At 43.7% G+C, this 25862-nt stretch overlaps 1 protein-coding gene across 1 annotated transcript in view; it reads left to right on the top strand.

The window, feature by feature from the left end:
- The first annotated feature begins 2883 nt into the window (after positions 1-2883).
- LOC144822668 (uncharacterized) overlaps positions 2884-25862 on the top strand; it is a 51307-nt gene continuing 28328 nt past the window's right edge. The window contains exons 1-2 of the mRNA XM_078680441.1: positions 2884-3645; positions 20529-20674. Coding sequence (XP_078536567.1) covers positions 2884-3645; positions 20529-20674 — 908 coding nt within the window. The remainder of the gene's footprint in view (positions 3646-20528; positions 20675-25862) is intronic.

The following is a 25862-nucleotide window of genomic DNA, read 5'->3' as shown; positions in this document are numbered from 1 at the left end:
GTGGTCGAGGTTATGAAGTGAAAGGTGGTTGTCCAGTTGAAAAAGAAAAACTTGTGACAACAGAGATAGAAGAGGTGTTAGGTAATGAGGTTTTAGGGAGACGTCCTAAGGGTCCTGTGTACACCTGGAAGTGTAGTAGTATTTGCAGTGTACGACAGGATTCCATCAATTTGCTTTGTGATTTTATACGGTCATTTAATAAGAAAAGTTTGAAGCAGAAAATGAAGTTGTTGCAAGAATTAGATCCTTGCAGAGTGAGAGAAGTGATAGGTTTGCATGGTCATTCACTGGCTTGTCTTTCCAGGAGAGTATGCCAGAGTGTTTTTCATCATTTCAGGATGCTAGCAGTGCATCATAATAAAGTGAGGAAATTAGTTAGAATGTTGTATTATGCTAAGAGTCCAGCAATTATGCTTAAACAATTATGCGCTGCTCTTTTGCATGGTTCTGAAATAGATGTGAAGGTTATATGTGAAGAAATTGAGTTTTGTTACTTTGGAAGTAAAGAGGAGAATGTTGAAATTGACCAAGAAGAAGAGAGTAATGTGGAAGATAGTGTACAGGTTTCCAATACAGATAATTTCCAGAGGGAAATTGCGACGTTTGAGGTGAAATCAAGTGAGAGGCCAAATTTCACTTGTGTGTGTTGTCGACGCACTTATTATAAGAATCAGACTAAGTTAGTGGATTTATATGCAAAAAGTGAAAGGGAAAATAATAGTGAATGGAAGGATTTTACAACATACTTGATGGTAGAAAATTGTTTTGATTTGGGATTGGATCAACGTGTGTGTACTTATTGTTGTAACAAATTAAATCAAAACCAGATGCCTGCTAGAGCAGTTCATAATAATCTGGAATTGGTTGAGATTCCTTCTGAATTGAAGGATTTAAATACTTATGAATCTATTTTGATTCAAAGTATCCATCCCTTTCAGGCTATTGTAAGAATGGAGCCAAAGACAGGGAAATTGCCTCCATCAGATTTACAGAGAGGATTAAAGGGAAGAGTTGTTTATTTGCCTCTAGATTTGAAGAAAAACATTAACACAATTGGAGTAGAAAAAGTGGAAGAGGAACCTCTTGTTATCTTAGTTAATGGGGTTCCGACAAAGAATAAGAAAATATGGCAAGATTTAGTAGATGTTAGGAAAGTCAAAAGGGCAACATTGTATTTGAAAAAATATAATAAATACTATAAAAATGTATATGTTGCAGAAGAGGAAGTAAGTGAGGAAGAGGATAGCGATTTGTGTGCTGGTCAAATTGAGAAAGTAGAACCCTGTACTAGTGAAGAAATATATGAACATTATAGTGTTAATCCTTTGCATTCCAAGGAAGTCATGGGGAATGCTATTGAGTTGTTTCAAATGAAACAAGCGAAAGGGAGTCCCATTAGTGTTTGGGAGGAAAGTTTGGAAGCTCGGTGTTTCCCACAGCTTTTTCCAACAGGTCAGGGAGGAAGATATGATGAGCGACCTCATCAAATTCCTGCTTCTGAATACCGGACTTTGCGATTGTATGCAGGAGATCCTAGGTTTCGACAATGCATTCCTTATTTGTTTCATCTCCTGTTTGAAAGCGATCTGTCTGGACTGTCATATGCAGTGAACCACATCTTGAAAAGTGGTATACACATGCAAAACATCTCGGCAAGTGACTTTATGGATAAAGTCAATGTCCAAGACAGTATTTTGGATTCTCACCTGATTAATCTCATGGCGTGTCAGCGTGGTACTAATGAGTACTGGTACCGTCGTCATGGTGATTTAAAATGTATGCTGAGGAACTTAGGAACTCCCACATGGTTCCTCACTTTGAGCTGTGCTGAGTATGGCTGGGAAGACTTACTTGAATTTCTACGAGAGGCAAATGCTAATGTAGAAAACATCGAATTCAAGACACCCGGAGAACTGTGCTCTTTGGATCCAGTCAATGTATGTAGGTACTTCAATCATAGATTTGAAGGTATGATGTCTTTCATCATGAATAAGAAGAATCCACCTCTTGGAGAGGTGTTGGATTTCTTCTGGAGGAAGGAGTACCAAGCAAGAGGTGCTCCTCATATACATATGTTGCTGTGGATCAAGGATGCACCTAAATTTGGAACGGATGCAGAAGACTCAGTGATGAGTTTCATAGAACAGTATTCTACGTGTGCTGTTCCAAACGCAAACGAGAAAAAAAGCCTAAGAGAAAAAGTTCTACGTTTCCAAAGCCATCGATGTGGAAAGTACTGTCGTCGTAAATTCTGGAACAAAGACAAGTTCTACACCAAATGTCGTTTCGGCTTTCCACGACCGGTGATTTCTAAAGGAAGAGTGAACAGTTTGATGTCTTCGCTGCGACATAATGTGATGAAGAAATCACCTAAAAACACATACAATTTGATCCTACCTGGGAGCAGAAATTGACTAGCGCTGTGTTGGGGAGCCATCTACACGTCTTGCTGACCCAGGGACTGCTTTCTGTGTTCCTGCACGCCGCTGCCCCTCGCCGCACCCGCTTCGCGGGTGCCGCTTCGCGGACCAAGGAGGGTGTGAGCAAATTGGAGGCGCTGGGCTCCTGAAGGCGCCGGGAGCAACACCAAACCGGCGTTGGCGCTGTAGCAGGGACTCGAAGATCCAGGAGTCCCTGCTCTCACAGCTGCGCGAGTGGACGCGCCCACCACCAGCCACGCCCCCCGCCTGCAACACTCTCTTTTTCAACGCGCTGTCAAGCGCTCCGCGGGACGCGAGCGGGACGCCGAGCGAAGCCCGAGCAAAGGGCGGGCAGTCTGTGGCAGTCCGGGGCTGACAGAGGCTGGGCTGGGCCACGTCCCTTACCAACTGCCAACAGTGAGTACATTAACCAGGTGTGTCGTCCGTTTTGTTTCCAGTAACCATGTCTACTCGCTCTGGTAAGCCTCTTAGGAGCGAAGCTGACAAGGGGTCAAATGCCGCAAGCCCTGTTATAGGAACTATGGACCGGTTCATCACCAGGGTGGCGGCGGTGATTGAAAAGGAAATTGCCATTTCTGAGCGACGTTTATCTGAGGTATACCTCCCCTCAAGACGTTCATCTCTAGGGGTTGCCGCTCAGTCGCTTACACCGGCCTGTACTCGGCCCCAATCTGTTCCCACACCCAGTGTCCCAGGTGTTCCTGCAGACCCCTCTCAGTTGGCTGGCGTAGAGCATAACATAGATAGGCTGGAAAATCTGGTCGTGCTTCTCCCTATAGCAACAACGGAAGATGATGACCCAAGCATGTTGCCCATACCACTATCACCAAATGCTCAAAGCGAGGCAATTAGCGATCTAGAGTCCTCAAATCCTCTCGCGCCCACCATAGTTATATCAGAAGGGGGATCAGTTAGGGCGTCCCCCAACTCTCAAATGCCCGAGACTAGGCAGGAGACTAGACCATTCAGCAAAAAGCCAAGAAAACGTAAAAAGGGTAGGCTAGTGAGTCAGGCCGCTCTTTACCAAAGAGCAAGAAGTCGTTTAGGAATGAGTATGTCAACCAAAAGGGATACGCCCATAGTGAATGTAATTGATACAGACAGGGATGCTCAGATCTCTCCCATAGGGCTACATCCAGACGTTATCACTGCTAAGGCCCCTAAGCTCTCTGATTTGGCTTCATTGGAAAACATTCTTGAGAAGGTATACAGCCTCTTGAAACCATTACTATCGCAAGTCAAGGGTTTAGGAGAGAGGATAGATAAATTAGAGCAATCAACCCTCGATGGGTTGTACTCACTTAAAACAACTTTTAAACAAATAACCAGAGTGACCGAAATCAGGGATTTGGGCGCTAAGGGGAATGAACCATCATCTCAGAGAGACCCTAAACCATTCACTGGCCCAAATAAAGTTGTCGACAAAAACCCATTAATTTCAGCTCTTAAATCTCCTCCCCGTCCCAACTCAGGGCCAAAACTTAAGGGACCTTCACTACACTTAGAACCTGCCATAAATAAATCTAACCCCCCCATACAAAAACAGCCACAGCCAGTTAGTGGTAAAACGGAAGTTTCCCAAAAACCAGGGGCACGTACCATATCACACGGGCTATCTACAGGGAAAGCCCCCAAGTCTGTATCCCATTCTACAGCCCCCCCTACACCCCCAATGGTCCCCAGCATACCAGTACGACGGATCCCCCCTGTTAATCTCCCACCAGACTGCCAACCTTTCGTTGCTGTCATGCTCAACGTGCCCCCTTTAAAGGATGGCCAGGTGGAAAATCACCAATCACTTAAAAATAAGTGTATCCACTGGCTGAAGGCGAATAAGCCAATTCCGCTGAGTGTGGACGGCATTATTCTAAGTGTCCGCAGAGTGGGCTGGGTAGGGCTGGGGAGAAAAACACAGGAGGGGGATTGTATTATCATAAACTTCCAAGACTCAAGAGTAGTCCCAACGATCTGTACTCCGATTAAAAGTATGGGGATCCCGGGGATAAAGGTGGTAGACCTTTCTTACTTTTACCCCAGGCAAAATGCTAGCCCAACTGAGGGAAGTTTTGGTTCCCCTTTGACTGGTCAAAACTGGGCTGGGGTCTCGGGGGGCACTAGGGAGAACCAACTGTGGGCATTAGGCCCTCAGTGACTGGAAACTGGGAGCAGAGTAGAGCCCGCAGGAGTACCACTTACCCAAGTAAACCACACTAATGAAATAGGAACCTCTGTAGCTTCCCCACAGGGTTCTTCTTCCCCCCAGATGCTGGAGAGGAGGCCCCTAGATAGAGGCTTTGTAGTGCCCAACTGCACTCCAGCTGGGACGGACCTAGTCTTTAAGGTTTTCAGCTGGAATGTGGCTGGGATTGCAAGAAAACTGGCTCTACCAGATTTTAATGCTTGGGTTGATGAGTACTCCTTGTGCCTCTTTCAAGAGACATGGAGCTCGGCCCCGGCCCATAGGGTGGGTTTCTCTTCCTACTTTACCTCAGCACAAGTCTCGCCATCAGGGAGAGGGCGACCATCGGGCGGCCTCCTCATCTGGGTCGCAGCATCCCTAGACTGTAGAGTAGTGGAGTTCCCCACAGGCTCCCCGGACATACAAAACATCACCCTATTAGATCAAAGGGGAAGAACTGTCTTAAATGTTTACAATGTTTACGCCCGGGGAACAAAGGGTGGCAGGAAGTCTCCTGTAATATCACTCCTCGAGACTTTGTTAAATAACACCCCTCATAAAACATGCACATTGGTCGCAGGTGATATGAACTGTACGTTCGAGCCCTTGGGCTCGGATGTCTCCCTCGACCAAGATGAGGAGGATACCAGGAAGGGGATCCCGGCACTAGAAATCCCACCGATTAGAAGCTGGACAGCAGTCACGCTCCAGTTATACTCACTGTGCCTCGAATTTAACTTGAGGGCAGCAAATGGGAGGACACCCTCGGATAGGGGGGGGGCCCACACCTACAATAGGCCAGGACACTCCTCTAGATTAGATTACTTTCTAATAGACGTATGTTTATGGCCTTATGTAAGGGACATGCAGGTGGTCCCTTCGATTGAAAGTGACCACAATTCACTCTCTCTAAGTATGGTCCAGTGGTGGTGCACTTCAAATAGGGTTAATATTAACCTGGTAGCCCCATCCCCGGATGAGTCCGAAGTCTCCCCTTGTGGCAGACGAATAAAATGGGCGAAACTGGTCTTATCCGAGGCAAAGGTAGGGGAAATTCAATCCCTTTTAATCCAAGCAGTAACAACCCTTGGAACCTCCCTAGAAGGGGAGGGTGGAGCTAGTGGGCTTTTTGTCTCCCTGGTAGAAGCCCTAACCAATGTGTTTACCATGTATCCAAATCAGTCGGGCAATAAAAAATCAAAAAAACGAGTCGAAGGTTGGTATACCCAAACCTGTAGGGTCCTCAAGGCAAGGCTAGTAGAGGCGGTTAAACTTAAATCCCGAGGCGTGATTCAGGAAGCTAGGAAGGCTTATAATAAATCTATTAAACTTGCCAGGATGGAATGGGAAGCAAAATTTTGGGATGACCTCCTCCAGGCTAGCAAGATCAGGGACTCAAGGGCCTTTTGGAATCTCATTAGCACACGGAATAAACCCGATGCAGCAATGAGACCCTGTAACATCCCGCCCCAAAACTGGGTAAAACACTTTGGGAATTTATATCTCCCTCCAGATGGGGAACTGATCTCGGGGATGGACCTTACACGTGAAATTGAACCCCTTGCCTATGACCTCTTCACTCCCCTAGAGATTGAGGGGGTTATAGGTTGGGTAGCACCGCGTAAGGCAGCAGGCCCTGATGGCCTACCGGGGGACCTTATGAGGGCATTCCCAACGGAGTGGGCTAGGGTTATAGCGGCTCTCCTGAATGATATTATGGCGGGAGGGGCAGTGCCAGATTCCTGGAAAGGGGCAGTGGTGGTCCCGATTTACAAAAAAGGGTGTAGGGAAACACCGGGGAACTACCGCCCTATAAGTCTGATAGACTCCACCCAAAAGATAGCTGGGAAAGCTATCCTTGGTAGGATTCTTCATTGGGTGGAGGAGAATAAAATCCTATCAGACTTTCAGGCAGGTTTTCGGACAGGCATGGGGACAATAGAGCAGGTGTTTAGGCTGGCACTATTGGGGTGGAAGGTGGTGGAGCTAGGCAAGGGTAGTCTTTACTTGGCCTTTATAGACCTGAAGACTGCCTTTGACCTGGTTCCCCGGGAAGAGCTTTGGAGGGTACTCTATGAGATGGGACTACCCCCTTATATCTTGTCCCTTCTCATTAGCCTTCATACCCATACCTATGCACAAGTCCGCTGGGGTAAGAACGGAGAGCTCACCGAGAAGATACCAGTGTCTAGGGGCGTAAGACAGGGCTGTGTCTTGGCTCCCACCCTCTTCTCGCTATATGTGAACGGGGTGGTCAAACATCTTCAGCAAGAACCAGCCGACGCCCCCTGCCTCGGAGGAGTTCGCATCCCCACCCTACTCTTTGCGGACGACACGCTCCTGATTTCAAAGACCCCACAAGGCCTACAGAAATTGCTAACACGATTTCAGGAGTTTTGTACAGCAAAAGGGTTAACAATAAATGTGGATAAAACAAAATATTTAGTCCTAAACCCTCCTAAGAAACTAGGCCGCCCACCGTCACTTAATTCGATCCCTTTAGAAAAAGTAGCCGAATTCGACTACCTCGGCATTCGAATTACGGATAGGTTGTCCTGGGCAAACCACATTGAAAAAATGGTCCTTAACCATAGGAGAGTTGGAGGAGCCCTTATGAGGGAGTTCAGGGCCTCACCTAGGAGATCTCTTACCCCAGTAATCGACATCTACAAGGCCAAAGTTGTGTCATCGGCCTTGTATGGGGCCGAACTATGGGGCCGAACTGTGGGGCCACTGCCGAATGGACTCCCTAGTGACAGCGGAGAGTAAGCTACTGAAATCCATTATCTCCGTTCCACTGAGCACTCCATCTGTACCAGTGTGGTTGGACACGGGCTGTAAAAATATCAAAGACCAGGCCCAGCTCCGGCCGCTCCTATTATGGACACGAATATGGAGGGCCGAAGAATTAAAGTCTTATGCTGATGCCCTGGGGGATATAATGAGCCTGGGGGGTTGGCCAAAGATAAGATGGTTAAGTGAAACTAAGAACCTCCTGGAGAAGATCGGTCTTGGAGATTGTTGGCCATCACGTTCAGCCCCTCCAAAAGAAGTGGTTAAGACACATTATTGGAAATGGATTTCGGAGCGCTTAAGTACAAACTCCAACCACTGCAAATCCACGGTTGCCTTTTTACAAATTAAAGACATTGTTGCCTTTGAACCCTTCCTGGACATGATTACTATCCCCTTTGATCGAGCACTTTATTTCAAATTTAGAGTTGGATCCCTCCCTGTAGGTGCTGTGGTATCGAAATGGTCATCAGTGGGCCGCACTTCCCCTAATTGTGCATGTTGCCCGAGCAGGGTTGAGTCCATTGCCCACGTCTTATTCGAATGCCCGGATTATGCAAGGCCTAGGAGCTCTTGGCTGAAACCTCTATGTCGAAATATGGGCACACGTAACCACCTAGTAGCCTTGCGTATCCTAACCACAGACACTTCTCCCCCTATAGTGTGTGGAATAGCTAAATTTTTAAAGCAGTTTTGGCTTATTCGTTGTAAGAGATTGTCAGTAGCTGTTTAATTCATTTTTTTAGCTAATTTATTAACGGGCACTTTATGCCCTTTTATCCCTCTTAAATGAGTTTTATACTGGCTTCTTGTACGCAATGTTTTTCTATTTTTGAAACTGTAATGCTTGTATTTAAATGTGCTTACAAGATATCTTGCATATCGAATAAAAGCTTATGACTGACATACAATTTGAAGAGGAATGAAGAGTCTAAGTACATCAACGACTACAACCCGGTGATTTTGTCCATGTGGAATGCTAACATGGATATACAGTTTGTGGCTGATAACTGTATGGCTGTGGCTCGGTATGTGACATCTTACATCACCAAAAAAGAGAAGACAGAATTGAAGGATATGTGGGAGGACATTTCCCATGAAAAGAGCCTCAGCAAGAAGTTGTACAGTTTCAGTCTGAAGATGTTGTCGCATCGAGAAATCGGAGCTTACGAATGTTCTGACCGGTTGTCTTCAGCAAGTCTCTATGCCAAGTCCAGGAGTATCGTTTGGGTGAGTGTTGGTCTTGCTGCAACGCGTAATCGAGTTCTGAAACCTGTGCGGGAAATTGAGTATTTGGCGGAAAAGGAGCCAAACAGTACCGACATTTTGAAGAGCAACATGTTGGATACATATTATCCAAATCGAAGCAGTCACCTCGAGAATGTTTGTCTGTATGAGGTTCTGCAAAATTACATATTCAAGAGGAACATCAAAGAAGATACTGAGAAAGGAGTGTATGCTGTAATAGGAAGTGAGGGATGTCTGGTCAAGCAAAGAAAATGCCACTTGATAAACCATCGAAAATTGAGTGGCGAATCTCCTGAAAAAAAGGAGTTTTTCTATTTAGCACTTTTGCAACTTTTTAAGCCTTGGCGTGCAGAAGAGGAACTGCTTGGAGATTTCCTTTGTTATGAAGACTCATTCAATGCTGCCAAGGAGACCATAGAATGTTCTGCTTTTCCCAAATATGTAGAAATGTTGAATGTGGAAATTGAGCAGGAAGCAACGATTGCAGCCGAGATTGCCAGAGACAGTTCTCAGGACAGTCAGAGTTCTGCTTCATTGAGTCAGGATCCACTAGGAGGACCTCTTATCGAAAATGAAGCTGCCACTGCTATGAATGAAGTGGAAAGAGCCATGGCACATGCTCAGGAGGATGCGGTTAACTTAGAAGAGTTGGAAAGACAACTCAACGTTGAGCAGAGGAAAATATATGACGAGATTACCATGCAAATTGATCATGGATTAAGTCATGACAAGAAAGAGTGCTCATGTACGTCGTTGAAGCCTGTCCGACTGTACGTGAGTGGAGAAGCGGGAACTGGAAAAAGTTTCCTTATTAAAGCAATTTCATGTTATTTGCAGGAAAGGACAGAGTCATTGCTGTCTTGTGTTGTCACCGCTCCAACTGGACTGGCAGCACATAACATTAAAGGGATTACTTTACATCGTTTACTGATGCTGCCAGTGGAGCATGACAACAAATTAGAATATCACAAGCTATCTGGAGATGCTTGTTTTGAAGTTTCAAGAGTCTTGAGGAAAATGAAACTTCTTATCATTGACGAAGTAAGCATGGTTTCCAATGTCATGCTTGCCTTTGTGCATTTGAGAATGCAAGAAGTTCTCAAAACAGAGTATGATGTGTTATTTGGTGGCAAACACATCATTGTTTTCGGAGATCTTCTGCAGCTGACACCAGTGAAAGGGCAACCTGTGTTCAAAATGCTCACGCATGAAGATACCAGGAAGTGCTTAGGGAGCATTGGCAATGTCAATATATGGTTAAACTTCAATTATGCTGAACTGCATGAAAATATGCGTCAGGCAAAGGATGAAGTTTACAAGACTATTCTACAAGATGTTAAAATTGGAAAAGTGACCGAGCATGGGAAAGAAGCTTTACATCCACGATTACTGACAAATTTATATCCAGACGAAGATGTTGTGCCTGAGAATATTTTTCAGAAAGTTACTGAGAAAAAATCTGGAATATGTTTGATGCCAACTCTTGCAGAATGTGCCAAATTCAATAACAAAATGTTGCATTTAGAAAAGCAAGAGATTGTGAAACTGGAAGCTATTGACAGAGTAGAGCATATGGGATCAACAATTATTTTGTCTGAGAATCTGAAAACAAAATTGGATTCATTAGAGAAGAGTATATCTAAAACTGCGGGTTTTGAAAAGACTCTGAATGTGTGCTTGAACTGCCGTATAATTTTAAGAAGGAATTTACATGTTGAAAGAGGTCTGGTAAATGGATCAATGGGTAATGTTGTTGATTTTGTGAAATACAGAAATAGAGATGGAATTGAATTTTTAAAAATTAAATTTGATGGCATTGAGGAAGTACAGCTAATTGGTCGTTGTTCTGCTAGATTTTTGCTTGTAAAAGACTTATATGTTCGTCGTAAGCAGTTTCCTGTTTGCTTGGCATATGCGGTGACAATCCATAAATCGCAAGGTTTAAGTGTAGACTGTGCATTGGTGAATATTGGCAGTTCTGTGTTCAAGGAGGGTATGGCATATGTGGCATTGTCACGAGTTAGAACTTTATCGGGATTGTACTTGATTGAGTGTGATGTCACAAACATTTGTGCGGATCTAGATTGTGTTAAGGAATACAATAGGTTAAGAAGAGAGTATGCGCCACATTTGCCTCAGTATCCTTTGTTTGAGAAACGTGTGGTAGGCCGGAAACGAAGAAATGTGACCAATACTGGGGAGGTTGTAGCAAAAAGACGAAAAGTTGATGAACCTGAAATTATAAGCAGAAACAAAAAGGATTCTGTTGAAGATGTTGTTGGTTTTCAATTTGAAAACAGTTCTGGTGTCAACTGCTATGCTAATGTAGTGGTTAATGTTTTGTTTTCTCTAGAAAATGTAAAAGAAGAGATTGTGGTCAATTCTGATCAAAGATTTTGCAGTTTGTTAAATTCTGTGTTAGAGAAATGTAGCACTGATAGAACAAACATAGAAAGTGTGTCTGAAATTCGAAATCTGTTAGACAGATGTTCAGGCCAAACACAATTCTCTCAAAATAGTCAGCAAGATTGTCAGGAGTTTTTAATGTATATGCTTGATGTATTGCATGATGAAGGTGTAGATGTAGATCACCTGTTTGGGCTTTCTTATCAATGGCAGCATGACTGCGAGAACTGTAGGGTATCAAGTACTACTAGTGTAGACTCAGAAAGATTTATATATTTAACTTTGCCAGACAGTAAATCAGTCTCTTTTAATAAGCTAGTAAAAGCAGCTGATCACAACATGGAGTGTAGCCAATGTAAATCTGAAATGATGTCCACATTATTTATACGAACATATGGCCAGTATGTCATTTTAATGTTCCAACGATGTAGGCCTGATGGAACAAAATTGACAACTTTAATTAAAAATTTTGTGGCTTCACAGTTGTCAATATCAGGAAGGACTTTTGTAACTGTAGCAATTATATATCATGATGGTCCTTCAATAACATCAGGACATTATACAGCTTATTTAAAGTGTAGAAATGGCTGGTCATTCTGCAATGATTCTGTTTTAATTTTCAAAAAAAAATTGCCGTATGACCTTAAAAACTCTTACCTGGTGTTTTTAAAACCAAAATTTTAGGGAAAGAATCTCGGGATGTGCTCTGAGGAATTTCAAGAAGTTCTAATGGCTCCTACACGATTTGGCGTTGAGGATAAGTGTAGTATAGAGACATAACTTCTTATCATAACACTGGACGTCATGGAGAAATACGTGCACTTTGAATGAGTTCAGAAAAACTGTTTCTTTTTATAAGCTAATTGAAGCAGCCAATCAAAACATGGAGTAGAGGGAATGTAAGTCTGCAATGCTGTCTACTGTTTTACATTGCTTTGTGATTAAAAGTGATGTAGAGAATTAAATAATTGTACTAGTCATAAAGGTAGTGTAAGTCTGCTTCATAGTAAGCAGTATCAGTGTGATAGGAAATGTAGAACATGATTGAGCAAGAAGGGGAAGATATTACTAGTCCAGGATTGTGAAAATGATCTTCAACATTTTCATTGTGAAAGTTGCGGAAATACAACATGACGGGATTGGTTTAAAAGAATTCTAAGAGTTATAAATGGCTCAGACACGATTTGGCCTTGTGGAAACGTGTGGTAGAGAGCGAGAAGTCATTTATTGTATGTAACATGTTTTTGAAAACGATGGAGGTTTTCTTTCAGAAAGTGGCGGGTTGAAAGTAATAACAGCACAACAGAGTGTAAGCTGTTCATAGGACATCCTTGGCCGTCATGGAAAGTAAGTTAACTTTAAGGAGTTTTGAATTCTGATTTGTTATGTTGTATGGGTTTTTTAAACACAATCATTTTGATTGTGTTTTTTTTTCCCCGCTGTTATATGATGAATACCTTCAAGTCACTGTTTTAGTGAAATTTGATACATTCTGAGAACAGCAAAAATAAACCATTTAACATGTATAATTAATTCTGTTCTGTTTGCATTTATGATGTACATGTAGAACTGTGTAGGAGGCATGGAGAAGGTGAGGCTTCTGTAAGTGTCAAAGTTGTTGCATACAGTGCTTATATTGTACGTAGTCTTTTATATTTCATTACTTTCACTGTTTCTGACTGATCTAAAAAAATTTTTTTTTAAATAACAGTAAGTATAAGGGAAGGAAACAGACAGTTATGTTAAAAGAAACACAGCTATAGGGAATAAACTAGGGATACTGTTACCCGCAATCCTCTGCTGATGATGTCATTGAGCATGTCATGAATGATGTAATATGTGACATCATCAGCAGTGGATTACGGGTAATAGTATCTCTAGTTTACTCCCCTATAGCTGTCTTTCTTTTAACATAACTGTCTGTTTCCTTCCCTTATACTTACTGTTCTTTTTTTTAAAAAAAAATTTTGGGTTCGCTTCCGGTTCGCGTACCGGGGAGCGAACTGGGAAGCGAACTAAGAGAAATAGAGGTTGGCACAGTTCCAAATATTGTACCAATTTTTTAATAACGGGGAGGTAGTTCTGAAAAGAACTTTTTTTTTTATTGTTTTTGTTGTTTTATATTTTTTTTATTATTTTTCTGAACATTTTTTTACTTTTTTTGAATTTTTCTGAACAGTTTTATTTTTTTTTTGGTTTTTTTTCGGAGGGGGCAACGAAAACGATTCATTGTAAAGGGCTCAACAGGAGCAACAAAACAAAAAAAAAGAATTTATTATTTGGGGCGTTTCGTACAAACTTGCATATGATAGTCAATAGCTCTGTTGATCAGAGTGATGCTTCTTTCTCCGTAGCAAATGAATCCACTGCAATGTACGCAGACTTGTTTTACTTCACGAAATCTTGTTTGTATATTTGGCACCATCTCCCTGCCCTCTGGTCCAGTTACTTCCGGTACAACAGATCTTCTGGCCATAATAGGGAGATTATCTAGGTCGTTACGAAACTGTGCAGCACTGTAGTTGTTAGGATGCCACCTAGTCATATGGCGATGCATTGTGTAGTTTCCGAAACTGTATTTTTTGTCGGTCCCTCTGGACAGTCTATCTTGACATATAAGGCAAGTTACGTATCTTGCATTTACTTTTTTCTGACCTTTGGGAATTTTAAAAAATTGCCAAATGAAGTTTTCTTTCCGGTGAGACGTCCTGGGCTCCTCAGGCAAAAAGTGCCTCTCTTCGTGCTCGTCGTCCTGTTCCTCTTCTTCCTCTTCTTGTTGAATTATAACTTGAGCAGGTGGTCCACTCTTCCTTGGATGTGGTGGAGGTGGTGGGGAAGCACCAGCTGAAGCTACTAAAGAAGCCATTGCTCACTGGTAACAAAGGGTCTTTCTCTCACAATGATGAAAGTCAGAGTGAGGAAAGAAGGAGGGATTTTCATCATTTGGGAAAAACAATAGTTCTCAACCAATGAAAAGTGTTCATTTTATATTATATGACCTAGTCTTACATCATTAGGAAACCAAAAGTGAAATGAACCAATGAAAAGTGTTATTACCAAGTCACATGACCTGCTGTGTTTACGTTACGCGCTTTGCAGGGCCTCCCGGTTTGCTTCCAGAAACCTGTGCTTTGCGACTCGGTAAGCGTACCAGTTCGCTAACGTAGCACGTCATATGACGTATCACGCGACAACGCGAAACGTCATGCGGACGGGAGGCGTGATGATGTTGTTTTCTAACGCGGCAGTTGCGGTAAAGAAACGTTTACCGGCTCGCGGTCTATTTCGCGGCATCAAGGTCAGCTAACGGGAAGCTTCCCGATTCGCGAAGCGGGAACGAAGAAAAACAAATATTTTAAAAAAAAGTTATTAATAAACATATAAAATATATTTTTGGATTTAAAGAAGAATACATTTTACAGCTACAGATATTAGCTGTTAAAAAACCAATGAAATTCACTGAAAAAACCATAGGTTATAGACCATATATAGTTAGGAATTAGCATTTACAAAACATTGAAAATTCACTGAAAAAACCATAGGTTATAGACCATATATAGTTAGGAATTGGCATTTAAAAAACCTTATTTTACTCACACAAAACCATTGAAATTCCATATATAGTTAGTTGCACTAACTATATATCGCGCACCCGCAATCCACTGCTGATCATGTCACATATTACATCATTCATGACATGGTCAGTGACATCACTGATGACATCACTGATGACATCTCAAATGACATCACTGATGACATCAATGATGACATCTCATTTGACATCATTCTTGTGCTAATACGATAAACCTCTTCAGACTCTAATATAACCTTAGATACACTCAGTGTATACAGACACTCACACACTGTCACTCATCCATGGAGTTACTCACACACCTAGTCAGTCATGCAAATAAACAATCTCACCTCCATTTCTTCAACTATACAGTTATACACACCTTACTTATTCAAACATATACTAACACATATTTACTCTCTTACACAATCCCTGATACAAGTTCACAATGATCCATACAACCACTCACACATTCAGTGGCTCTCATGCACAGTTATTTATATATGCCAACTCTCACATGTACTGTGTTTTACATATGTACTTACTATGACATGTAGCATTGAGATATCCATTCACTCATCAATACACTCATGCACACAGTCAACTGCCCATGTAGCTGTTTCCACATGCACTCTTGAACTCATACACCTAGTGAATCAACTGCTCGCACATCTATGCACAGAGTCACACACCTCCCAGCCACCCCTACACAAACTCAATCTCCCATACAAATATTTGGGCAACCAATCAATAACACATATAGCCTCTCGTATAGCTAATGATCAACACATGCAGCAGTTTACATCACAACAGACATTATGATGCACAAATTAAGACAGTTTAGTCACTAACCCATGCATTCAGTGAGACACATTTAATCACTCACTCATACAGTCAGTCACGCACCTACTAAATCCTTCATCCAGACACTTATACATCCACTCATTCTTCAATATGTAAGACATATTTTAACTTTACAGAAACATACAGTCACTGGATGTTGTCATCAGTGATGTCATCAGTGATGTCATTTGAGATGTCATCAGTGATGTCACTGACCATGTCATGAATGATGTAATATGTGACATGATCAGCAGTGGATTGCGGGTGCGCGATATATAGTTAGTGCAACTAACTATATATGGAATTTCAATGGTTTTGTGTGAGTAAAATAAGGTTTTTTAAATGCTAATTCCTAACTATATATGGTCTATAACCTATGGTTTTTTCAGTGAATTTTCAAGGTTTTGTAAATGCTAATTCCTAACTATATATGGTCTATAACCTATGGTTTTTTCAGTGAATATATATATATATATATATATTCACAAAAAAACAAAGGTTACAGGGACGTTATAGTTAGGGTCAGACTTTACTCATACAAAACCAGAGAAATTCAGGTGTTATAGTTAGCTGAGTTACACTATAACTCACCCCCCCACTACTCACACTGCTTACAACCTCACATATTACATTACTCATGACGTGGTCAGTGACATCACTGATGACTTCTCAAATTACATCACTGCTGACATCAGTGATGACATCATCCAGTGACTGTGAGTGTTTTTAAACCTTTGTGAGTGTTAAATATATATTTCTAGGTGTATTGGTGAATCAATGGGTGTATGAGTGACTGTATGGATGACTGGGTGGATGTATGATTGACCGTATAAGCGAATGATTAGGTGTCTCAGTGAATTTATAGTTGAGTGACTGGTTGCGTCAATGTGTGTATCTGTCTGTCAGTTGATGTCTAAGTGGATGTATGAGTGTGTTAGTGGGTACATGAATGGCTATATGGGTGGTTGACTGGTTGTCTGACTATCATTGGTTGTCTGGGTGTCTGTGCGTATGGGTGAAGAGGTGTGTGACTGCCTGTATGGATGAGGGAGTGGGTGAGTCAGCGGCTGCTTGGGTGGTGAGTGCATATGTGAGTAGCTGTATGGGTGAGTGAGTGTCTATGTGGCTGTGTTAGTGATTGAGTGCTTGTGTGAGTATGGGTGAGTAACTGGGTATATGAAAGGCAGTATAGGTGAGTGACTGGGTATATGAGTGACTGTATGCTTGAGTGTGTGAATGTGAGAGCAGCTATATGGATGAGTTCATGCTTCTGTCAGTGACTGTATAGGTGAGTGACTACGTGTTACTATTTGTATGATTAAGTAAGTCGGTGTGTGTGTAACTGTTCGGGTGAGTAAGTGGCTGTGTTATTGACTGTATGGGTGAATGTGTAGGTGTTTGAGTAGTTCTATGGGTGATTCAATTAGTGTGTGAGTATGAGGGGATATGTCAATGGCTGTATTAGTGAGTGAGTGGATGTATGTATGTGCGGCTGACCATGGAGAACTGTGACTGTAAATGTTTTGATGGAGGCACTTACATGCTATCATTTTAAGGGATTCAGCATCCTGATACCAATGATGTGGGGAGTCTGCTCCCCAAAATCACCATCGTGTGAAGTGTAAACAAACCTCTCAGAGACCATCAATTTCTGGGGAGTCATCTCTTGTTACCCATTAAAAGCTGAAGTTAAGTGTGTTCAGCTGGACAAACAAGCCTAAACAGCTTTAAATGTATCAGTTCATATTGGTTCTTCTGTGCAAAAGGGCCCATGTCAGAATCCCAGTGGTTTGTGTTTATCTAACTGTGCAAACTGTTCTGAGAGTGTGGTCTTTCATTTCATGCTAGCCCAGCAGTGGCAATAGAATTCTGTCGAAATTGCAATGCCCTGGTGACACAGTGGCTACCAGCTACGTGAAACAAACACGTTTTAGCCCTCTATGAAAAAAAAGATTGGATTCACGTTATTTTTAGTTTGACTTGCATTTTAAAAAACGCATTAAACTATAGTGAAACAAGTGTGGTATTGGGCCTTTAATATGATGCACAACCGTGCTGTCTATTTCATGTTTAAAATAAACGTCGATGCAAGCAGTACAGTTTTATGTCATAAATATGGAGTAGTACATTCAATTAAAACAAGCAGAAGGGGCAAGCTGGAGAATTTGATGTAGTACAAATCGCCTGATCAAAGTCACCGTGTTCTTCATTAGTTATTGTAAAATATGCACCTGATTGTCAAGCGAACAGCTGGTTGCATGAGTTTCATGTGACAAGAGCGCCATTCCCTCATCCTGCATACTGTCTGACAACATTGTGTTCCTTTTGCTATCTGGAGAGCTATAAAATACAATTTAAATGTAGAACCCGAAATGCTTGTCATAAAAAGAAAATGTTATGCTGTCTCTAGTGCAGTTGATAGGTGTGGTAGATGTCAATTTACTAAAGGGGCAGGTTTATCTCGAGTGTTCAAACCCCACACGTAGTTGAAGAGCGTTTGTCTGCCATAACTTATTGGCAAAACCTCATAAACCACCCTATTTACAGTTCTTTGTAGGACAGTAAGAAACCGCACTTTTGCTTTCAGTTTGCCCTTTTCACAAGGGAATTCTGAACAATAGACATTTATTCATTCATAATCAGATGATATTGCTCGGTATAAATCTCCATATCCCTGTCTTTCAGCCACACTAGTGCTTCGAAGTGGTATTCTTTTACTCCTCCCAGGTTAGGGGTGACTGCTTTGGGTTGTACCTAACTTTTCTTGTATCTCTTAGTAAAGTGTAGCCTCACTTTCGATGCTGGCAACCAGAAGTGCTATTTTGAGAAATTGGAAGATTCCATCACCTGCTCGTTGAATAGGTTTTGCTGAAAATAACACGTTTCTGTCACGTTTTTAGGTCTCGGCAACGAGAACTATTGTCGCCTAGTAAGCTAGCAAGGGACTACAGAGAGGTGGACGAGCCGACCAGGGTCTGTGAACGCGCACAAAGGCAGGCAGGCAGGCATGCGCCAGACACACACACAGACAGACAGACACATGCACGCACGCATGCATGCATGCACACACACACACACACACACACTCTCACACTCTCTCTCTCTCTGCCGCCCCCCCCCCCCACTCACCGGGCTCTTTCCCTCCGCATCGGGTCAGTCACGGCAGAAGGCAGACTTGTGTCTTCTCCGGCGATCTTCAGCTGATGTGCACGCCCACGCTGCGTCGTGCGCGCCCGTTGATCCTCAGCTTGTTTGTGACAGGAGTCTTAACTCTGGCACCCCTCACCCAGTGCCAGTCAAGATGGGCATCAAAGAAGTCTGGAGGCAGCTCGAAAAAACACTAGATGGTAAGGTGTGGGTAATTAAAACGGCCTGTCTACAGAACCATTAAAGTATGTGTCAGGGTGACGAGCCCGACACAGAGCTGGCCACGAGCCGACTCAGGTCCGTGAACGCGCGGAACGTCAACGTGCACGTTCACGCGCGTCACGCTCCTGTCCTCCCGCTTCTCTGCAGGCGCGCTCCAGGCCGACTTGTGGTTGCGGTGTGCGTCACAGCGTGTTCCAGCGGCCGGAGGTAGGTAAGTGAGGGACGGGGGGCGGCGGGATTTGTTTACTTTGTTGCTAGCTTGTTTATTTCTGTGTTTGCGTTAGTATAAGAGTTATTAGTTTTCTTTTGCACTGTGTTCTTCTCTGCTCACCTGGGAACGTGCGGTGTCTCCATTTTGTTGTAGCTGCATTGTGAGTTTCTAACTTTGTGGGAGAAGTGGAAGAAAGTCATTGATACATGCCTAAAGTGGGCTGCTTTAATGAATAAAGCAGTTTAATGTCGTGCGAATGAGATTGTGTGTCGAACTGTTGGCTAAGTGTGCATATTAAAAAAAATGTAAAGTGGTTGTGGATATAAACAACACCTGTGGTGACTCGTTAAAACAGTTGATACTTTTATATGGAGATACCTGAAACATGTTTGTTCGGAGCTATTGTAGAACAGTTGATTCAGCATGAATCGAGGGATTAAAGGAGGGAGTTTGGTCTCTTGGTCAGAGGAAAGGATGGAAAAGTGTGTCAATCTGAATTTCCTTGGCATAGGCTGAACTGGGCCTCAATTAAGCCTCAACGTTATATTGGATTTCAGAGTAGCTATGTTTTTATATCATATTTTCATTTCCCATTAACACTGCTTGCAGCAAAATGTGCACTGATGCTTTGAGATGGCACTTTGTTTTTGGAGAGCCTTGGAGAAAGTTCTTTTGCTGATTTATCTCTCCAAGGTCTCATCATTACTTATTCACTGTGAATTCATTCACTCGTGTGACTTTCATTGTTTATGAAACCAGATTTGTAGTGTTATGTGTGACGACATTAGGTCAGAGTGATAGTGCTAGGATGGTGGCATTGTATTAATCCTTTATTTTGATTCATCGACATGATACATTTATTCACCTTAAGCTGACTGTGTGGTATTTATCATGAATTGGTCTATAAAAAGCTAAGGTTTGAGTCTGTGTGTGCCCTTTTTCTGAGCCTCTAAGGATGTAGCCTGATTTCTTATTGATTTGCTGCATAGTCTGGAATTAGACTATTTTCCCGATTTTGTTCTTGCTGCATCTATTTAAATGCTGCCAGCCTTTGACAAATGAGCCTTATGCTAACTGCCTATTATTATGCATTTTGACTGATTTTGAGATTGACTATATGTTTGCCTTTTGTTATTCTTTAATATTTTTAGTAAACCTTCATTGTTTCTAATCTTGAGCCTTTTGAGTCCCAAGACTTTTTAATTGATTGCTACATGAAATACTATTTTGAACCTTTAGGGGCACATTTCCTCATCTTTTCTTGAGGACACCACAACCCCCTATCCTGCTTAGGTGCTTTCTCTATCATATCAGATTTTCAGAGATTCATCAGCATCACCAAGGCGTGAGATGTGATGTTGCGTCTGGGAATCGTGTGTAGCATCATTTAGACCGATGATAAGATGGGAACTAACTAAACTAATGTGATAGAAACCTTGGACTCTGCATCTTTCTTCACTACAGCTTCTTTTTATTTGTGACAGGAGTCTTAACTCTGGCACCCCTCACCCAGTGCCAGTCAAGATGGGCATCAAAGAAGTCTGGAGGCAGCTCGAAAAACCGTGGTGGCAAAAGTCCTGGAAAGCGTTATGGGACCAAGACACTAGATGGTAAGGTGTGGGTAATTAAAACGGCCTGTCTACAGAACCATTAAAGTATGTGTCAGGGTGTGACCCGGTTTTACATAGACCCTAACTATGTGACAAGGTTTCAGCAGAGTTTGAAGGGATGGGGAACACATAGATTTACAGAGCCTGACCTTTATAACCAAGATTCTGTTTTGTGGTTATATTAATTAGGTGGTGTTTGCATATACAGGGCCTGTCTACAGGACCAAGAGTCCAAAATGTATACATGCATGGCTTGCCCATGGTCTCTTTGACTTGGAACTTTGGTATATTCACATCAGCATGATGACCACTGTAGTCACTAATTGTAATCCGACCCTCCTGTCTTCTGGGCATCAAACAAAGTTCTCTGACTACGGGCTTCATCCATCTTGTGAGGTGTTATCTAAGCCTTGCATGTCAATGAAGTCACAGCTTAACCATAACAGTCTGCTTTCCTCTGTTTTCTGTCTCTGCTCACTTGTAGGTCTCACTTATAGGCAGCATTAAAGGTCGGCTGTGGAAGACCTATTGTCTACAATATAATACAGTGCGATTTGTGTCAGCCCCGTTCTTTTGATTAGATTTCTCTTCTATCTTAGCTCTGTGCTCCTTCCTTATTCAATGACTTGCCATACTTATTCTTGTCCTGCACCTAAACCATTTCTTGTTTACATAGTTTTTGATTGAATTCTTTGTACCCTTCCACTGCTGAATGTAGGTAACTATTTGTTATTTTTCTTTCAACACTCCATGGGAATGCATCCTTTAGTTATTCTTCCCCTCCCCCTCCTTTATTAGGTCTCGCCTGTCGATGCGCATGCGCATCGAGCCTGCAAGCCTATTGCGGCTTAAACAACCTTTAACTAACAAGCAAGGAATCGTGGCGATTCCTTGCAGTGCCCGTGACTTTTAAGCTCAATGCGCATGTGCATTGAGCTTAAAAGCGCGTGCACATCAGTTCCCTCAGCCGCAATCGCCGTCTGTTCCCTCAGCCGCATTCCTCCGACACCTTAAAGGCCCCGGCTTCTTCACACCCACATGCCGCTCTCCCCGCTCCGCCCCCTCCCCTGCCCGCCGTGTCGCATTTCTCCTCCCCCCTCCCCTTATCTGCCTTTCCCTCCGTCTTTTTTTTTTTTACCCGCTCCGCCCCCTCCCCTGCCCACCGTGTCGCATTTCTTTTCTCCTCTTTGCTCCTCCAGCAGTTCTCTGTCACCTTTCCTTCTCTCCTCCCTTGTTCTATTTAATGATTTCCTCTTTCCTGCTCAAGGTGAAAGTCTGATGACAAAAGGGCTGCTGGCTAAAAATGAGTGGTACTGGCGGTCAATGCTTGTTATTTTTCTCATCTTGCTTGTGTTCTGTTAAACAAGAAAGTGTTGTGACCCTTAATTGCGGGCAGCTTCACAGCAGGTTGTGGGGAGCCTGGCTTGCAACAGTGTCCGAAGTGTCTCCATCTGCTGCTGGCCTGCGTGCTTCCCACAGGGGGCCGGGCTAATTTTTCAGTCAATTAGCAGAAGGTCTGCCTTTGTTCTGCAAGTGCATCCCTTTCGCTCCCTCCCCCAGGGCTCTTCTTACACCGCGGACACTGCATTCAGATGTTGTGCTTTCTTGAAAAAAGTGTATTATATTTTATTTCTCGGCTGACCTCTGTGACATTGTTGGGCAAACGCTGTCTCGAGCAATCACGGAAACCTGCATTGAAAGTGCTCGGAGCGGATTTTGATTCCTTTGTGATGAGCAATAAAAACAACTTGGCTTGACGAGTGTGTTCTCCTGTTTGCCAGCTCGTTATCGTTTCTTTTTTTTTCTAAATTTGGAAAGCAATAAAGCAAGATCGGCAAAAAGAAAATTATTTTGTTAATACCAGACACATTAATAAGGTCGGATGAGTACAAGAGCGACAACGAGGCAGCCATAAAACATTCTCGGGAACAAGTCATCTTTATATTGCTTTGAAATGAAGTGTGCAGGCTCATGAGTGAGGCGCTTTTGCAGCTTAATTCTTATTAGCAGAGCATGGCACCGGCCGTTGGTAAGCTTTAACAGTGCACGCCATTCAGAATGTATTCCAATCTTCTATTCAAACACAAGCTCAGGGATTCAGATGTTGTGCTTTCGCATCACACCCTCCCTCACTCACCCTTGCCCTCACTCACCCTCACTCACCCTCACCCTCACTCACCCTCACCCTCACTCACCCTCAATCACCCTCACCCTCACTCACCCTCAACCCCTCACCCTCACTCACCCTCACTCACCCTCACTCACCCTCACCCTCACTCACCCTCACTCACCCTCACCCACCCTCACCCTCACTCACCCTCAATCACCCTCACCCTCACTCACCCTCACTCACCCTCACCCTCACTCACCCTCACTCACCCTCACTCACCCTCACCATCACTCACCCTCAACCCCTCACCCTCACTCAGCCTCAACCCCTCACCCTCACTCACCCTCAACCCCTCAACCACCCTCAACACCTCACCCTCACTCACCCTCACTCACACTCACTCACCCTCACTCACCCCCACCCTCACTCACACTCACTCACCCTCACTCACCCTCAGTCACCCTCACTCACCCTCAACCCCTCACCCTCACCCTCACTCGCCCTCACCCACACCCTCACCCTCACTCACCCTCAACACCTCACCCTCACTCACCCTCAACCCCTCACCCTCACCCTCACTCAGCCTCAACCCCTTACCCTCAATCACCCTCACCCTCACTCAGCCTCAACCCCTCACCCTCACTCACCCTCAACCCCTCATCCTCAACCCCTCATCCTCACTCACCCTCAACCCCTCACCCTCACTCACCCTCAACCCCTCACCCTCACTCACCCTCACTCAGCCTCACCCTCACTCACCCTCACCCACCCTCACTCACCCTCACCCACACTCACCCTCACTCACCCTCAACGCCTCACCCTCACTCACTCTCAAACCCTCACCCTCACTCACCCTCAACACCTCACCCTCACCCTCACTCACCCTCAACACCTCACCCTCAACCCCTCACTCACCCTCACTCACCCTCAACACCTCACCCTCACTCACCCTCAACCGTTCACCCTCAACCACTCACTCACCCTCACTCTCACTCACCCTCACTTACCCTCAACCCCTCAGCCTCACCCTCACTCACCCTCACTTACCCTCAACCCCTCAGCCTCACCCTCACTCACCCTCACTCACCCTCAACCCCTCACCCTCGCTCATCCTCACCCTCACTCACCCTCAACCCCTCACACTCACTCACCCTCACCCTCACTCACCCTCAACTCCTCACCCTCACTCACCCTCAACACCTCAGCCTCACCCTCACTCACCCTCAACGCCTCACCCTCAACACCTCACCCTCACTCACCCTCACCCTCACTCACCCTCAACCCCTCACCCTCAACACCTCACCCTCAACCCCTCACCCACCCTCACAACACATATTGTGTTACAATAGGTGTCACATTTGCGGAAGATAAAACTATCTAGAGATGTAGCATAACGACCAGAGCTGCCATATAAGTCACGTAAATACTAAACATGTTGCATTCCAAATGCTATAGGTGTCACATTTGCAAACGTTATAACTATTGGCATTGTAAATGACAAAGCCATCAATATAGCAATTTTAACATCGCAAAAATAAATAAATTATGTCATTTACAAGACCAATACCTACAACTTTTCTAATGCGATACTTATTGCATTCCAACCCCACTCATCCACGCAACGCCACTCACACACGCAACGCCACTCACACACGCAACGCCACTCACACACGCAACGCCACTCACACACGCAACGCCACTCACACATGCTACGCCACTCACATACGCAACGCCACTCACACACGCAACGCCACTCACACACGCCACTCACACACGCAACGCCACTCACACACGCCACTCATCCACGCAACGCCACTCATCCACGCAACGCCACTCATCCACGCAACGCCACTCTTCCATTTGCAAAAAGAAAAATGTCTAACTATTCTATTGCGAGACCTATTGCATTTCCAATGCTTGTTCCTTAATAGTCTTTAGTTGAGGGGGAAATGTATTTAAGCCATTCAAACCTGCATACATTGTAGCATCATATGCTCAAACTAATCATTCTGAGCAAGATCTCGGTCAGATAAAATGACAATTGTGATTTGATTATTTGCTTTGCTGCTCACTATTTTTGGATTAAACGCATGTTAGACCTTTGGCTTCCTGGTGTGTTGTGTTTAATTTTAACCTGTATCAACAAGAGAGGAAGGGAACGGAACAAACACTCCTACTCCCCTCGAGAGAAATCAAGAAATCAACAGAGGAGTGTATTAACAATAAAGGTCAAAGAAGAGCAAGCATGTAACAACACTCACGGTAGAGATTACCTGTGAGGGAAACCAATTCTGGTTATTCAGAAGGCCCTCACTCAGCAACCTAGTTGGTGACATGCTTCATCATCGGGCCCCACCAGGAGTGGCCGAATGCCACCCTAGTGTGCTGCAACGCCAGTTTACTGCGGAGCTGGTTGAGTTATTGGTGAAGTGTGAGATAAATGAGTTAAACATGTCCAAATTGTGTCAAAAAGATAGTTTATTAGTTTTGCTAATTGGACACGAGTAAAAACAAAGGTGTAGGATAAAGGACCAACATTAAAAGTCCAGTTTTATCCCTGAGGTGTGGTCAACATGTTTCTGCCTATGTGTGAGCAATTAGTCAGGCCTTCGTCAGGACCAATGAAGTGTAGTGGTAAACCCCGGCGGTATGGGCGTACTAAGGCCCACTCTGACCAGGGTTTACTAGTGTTAAAAAGGTATAAAAAACACTGAATCTGGATTCCTTCACGTTGGAGCGGAACCAAGTTTATTAGAAGGTGCAAACAACGGGGTACGGTAAAGAGAGAGACTATGCAGGTTCCAAGCGGGTGCCTAGCATCAAGGGTGGTGTGCCATATCACTACCATCCCCCCTTCTGAGACCCATGGTAATTTAATTGTTTGCACCTCCTAATTTTGGATACCCTTGTATACCTCCACAGCCCCCCAGAGTAATTTGAAATGGTCATAGTAGCACTGGATAGATTTGGCATATTCTTTGGGCTCAGTGTGAATTGGGTAAAAGTTTACCTACTCTCACGGGAAAATAACAACGGATTCTGGAGAGGACTACGCTTCATCGCACCGAGCTTAAATGG

Source organism: Lissotriton helveticus, chromosome 3_1 (assembly GCF_964261635.1).
Source record: "Lissotriton helveticus chromosome 3_1, aLisHel1.1, whole genome shotgun sequence".
Lineage (NCBI taxonomy): Eukaryota > Metazoa > Chordata > Amphibia > Caudata > Salamandridae > Lissotriton > Lissotriton helveticus.
This window is presented reverse-complemented; position numbering and strand designations above follow the sequence as displayed.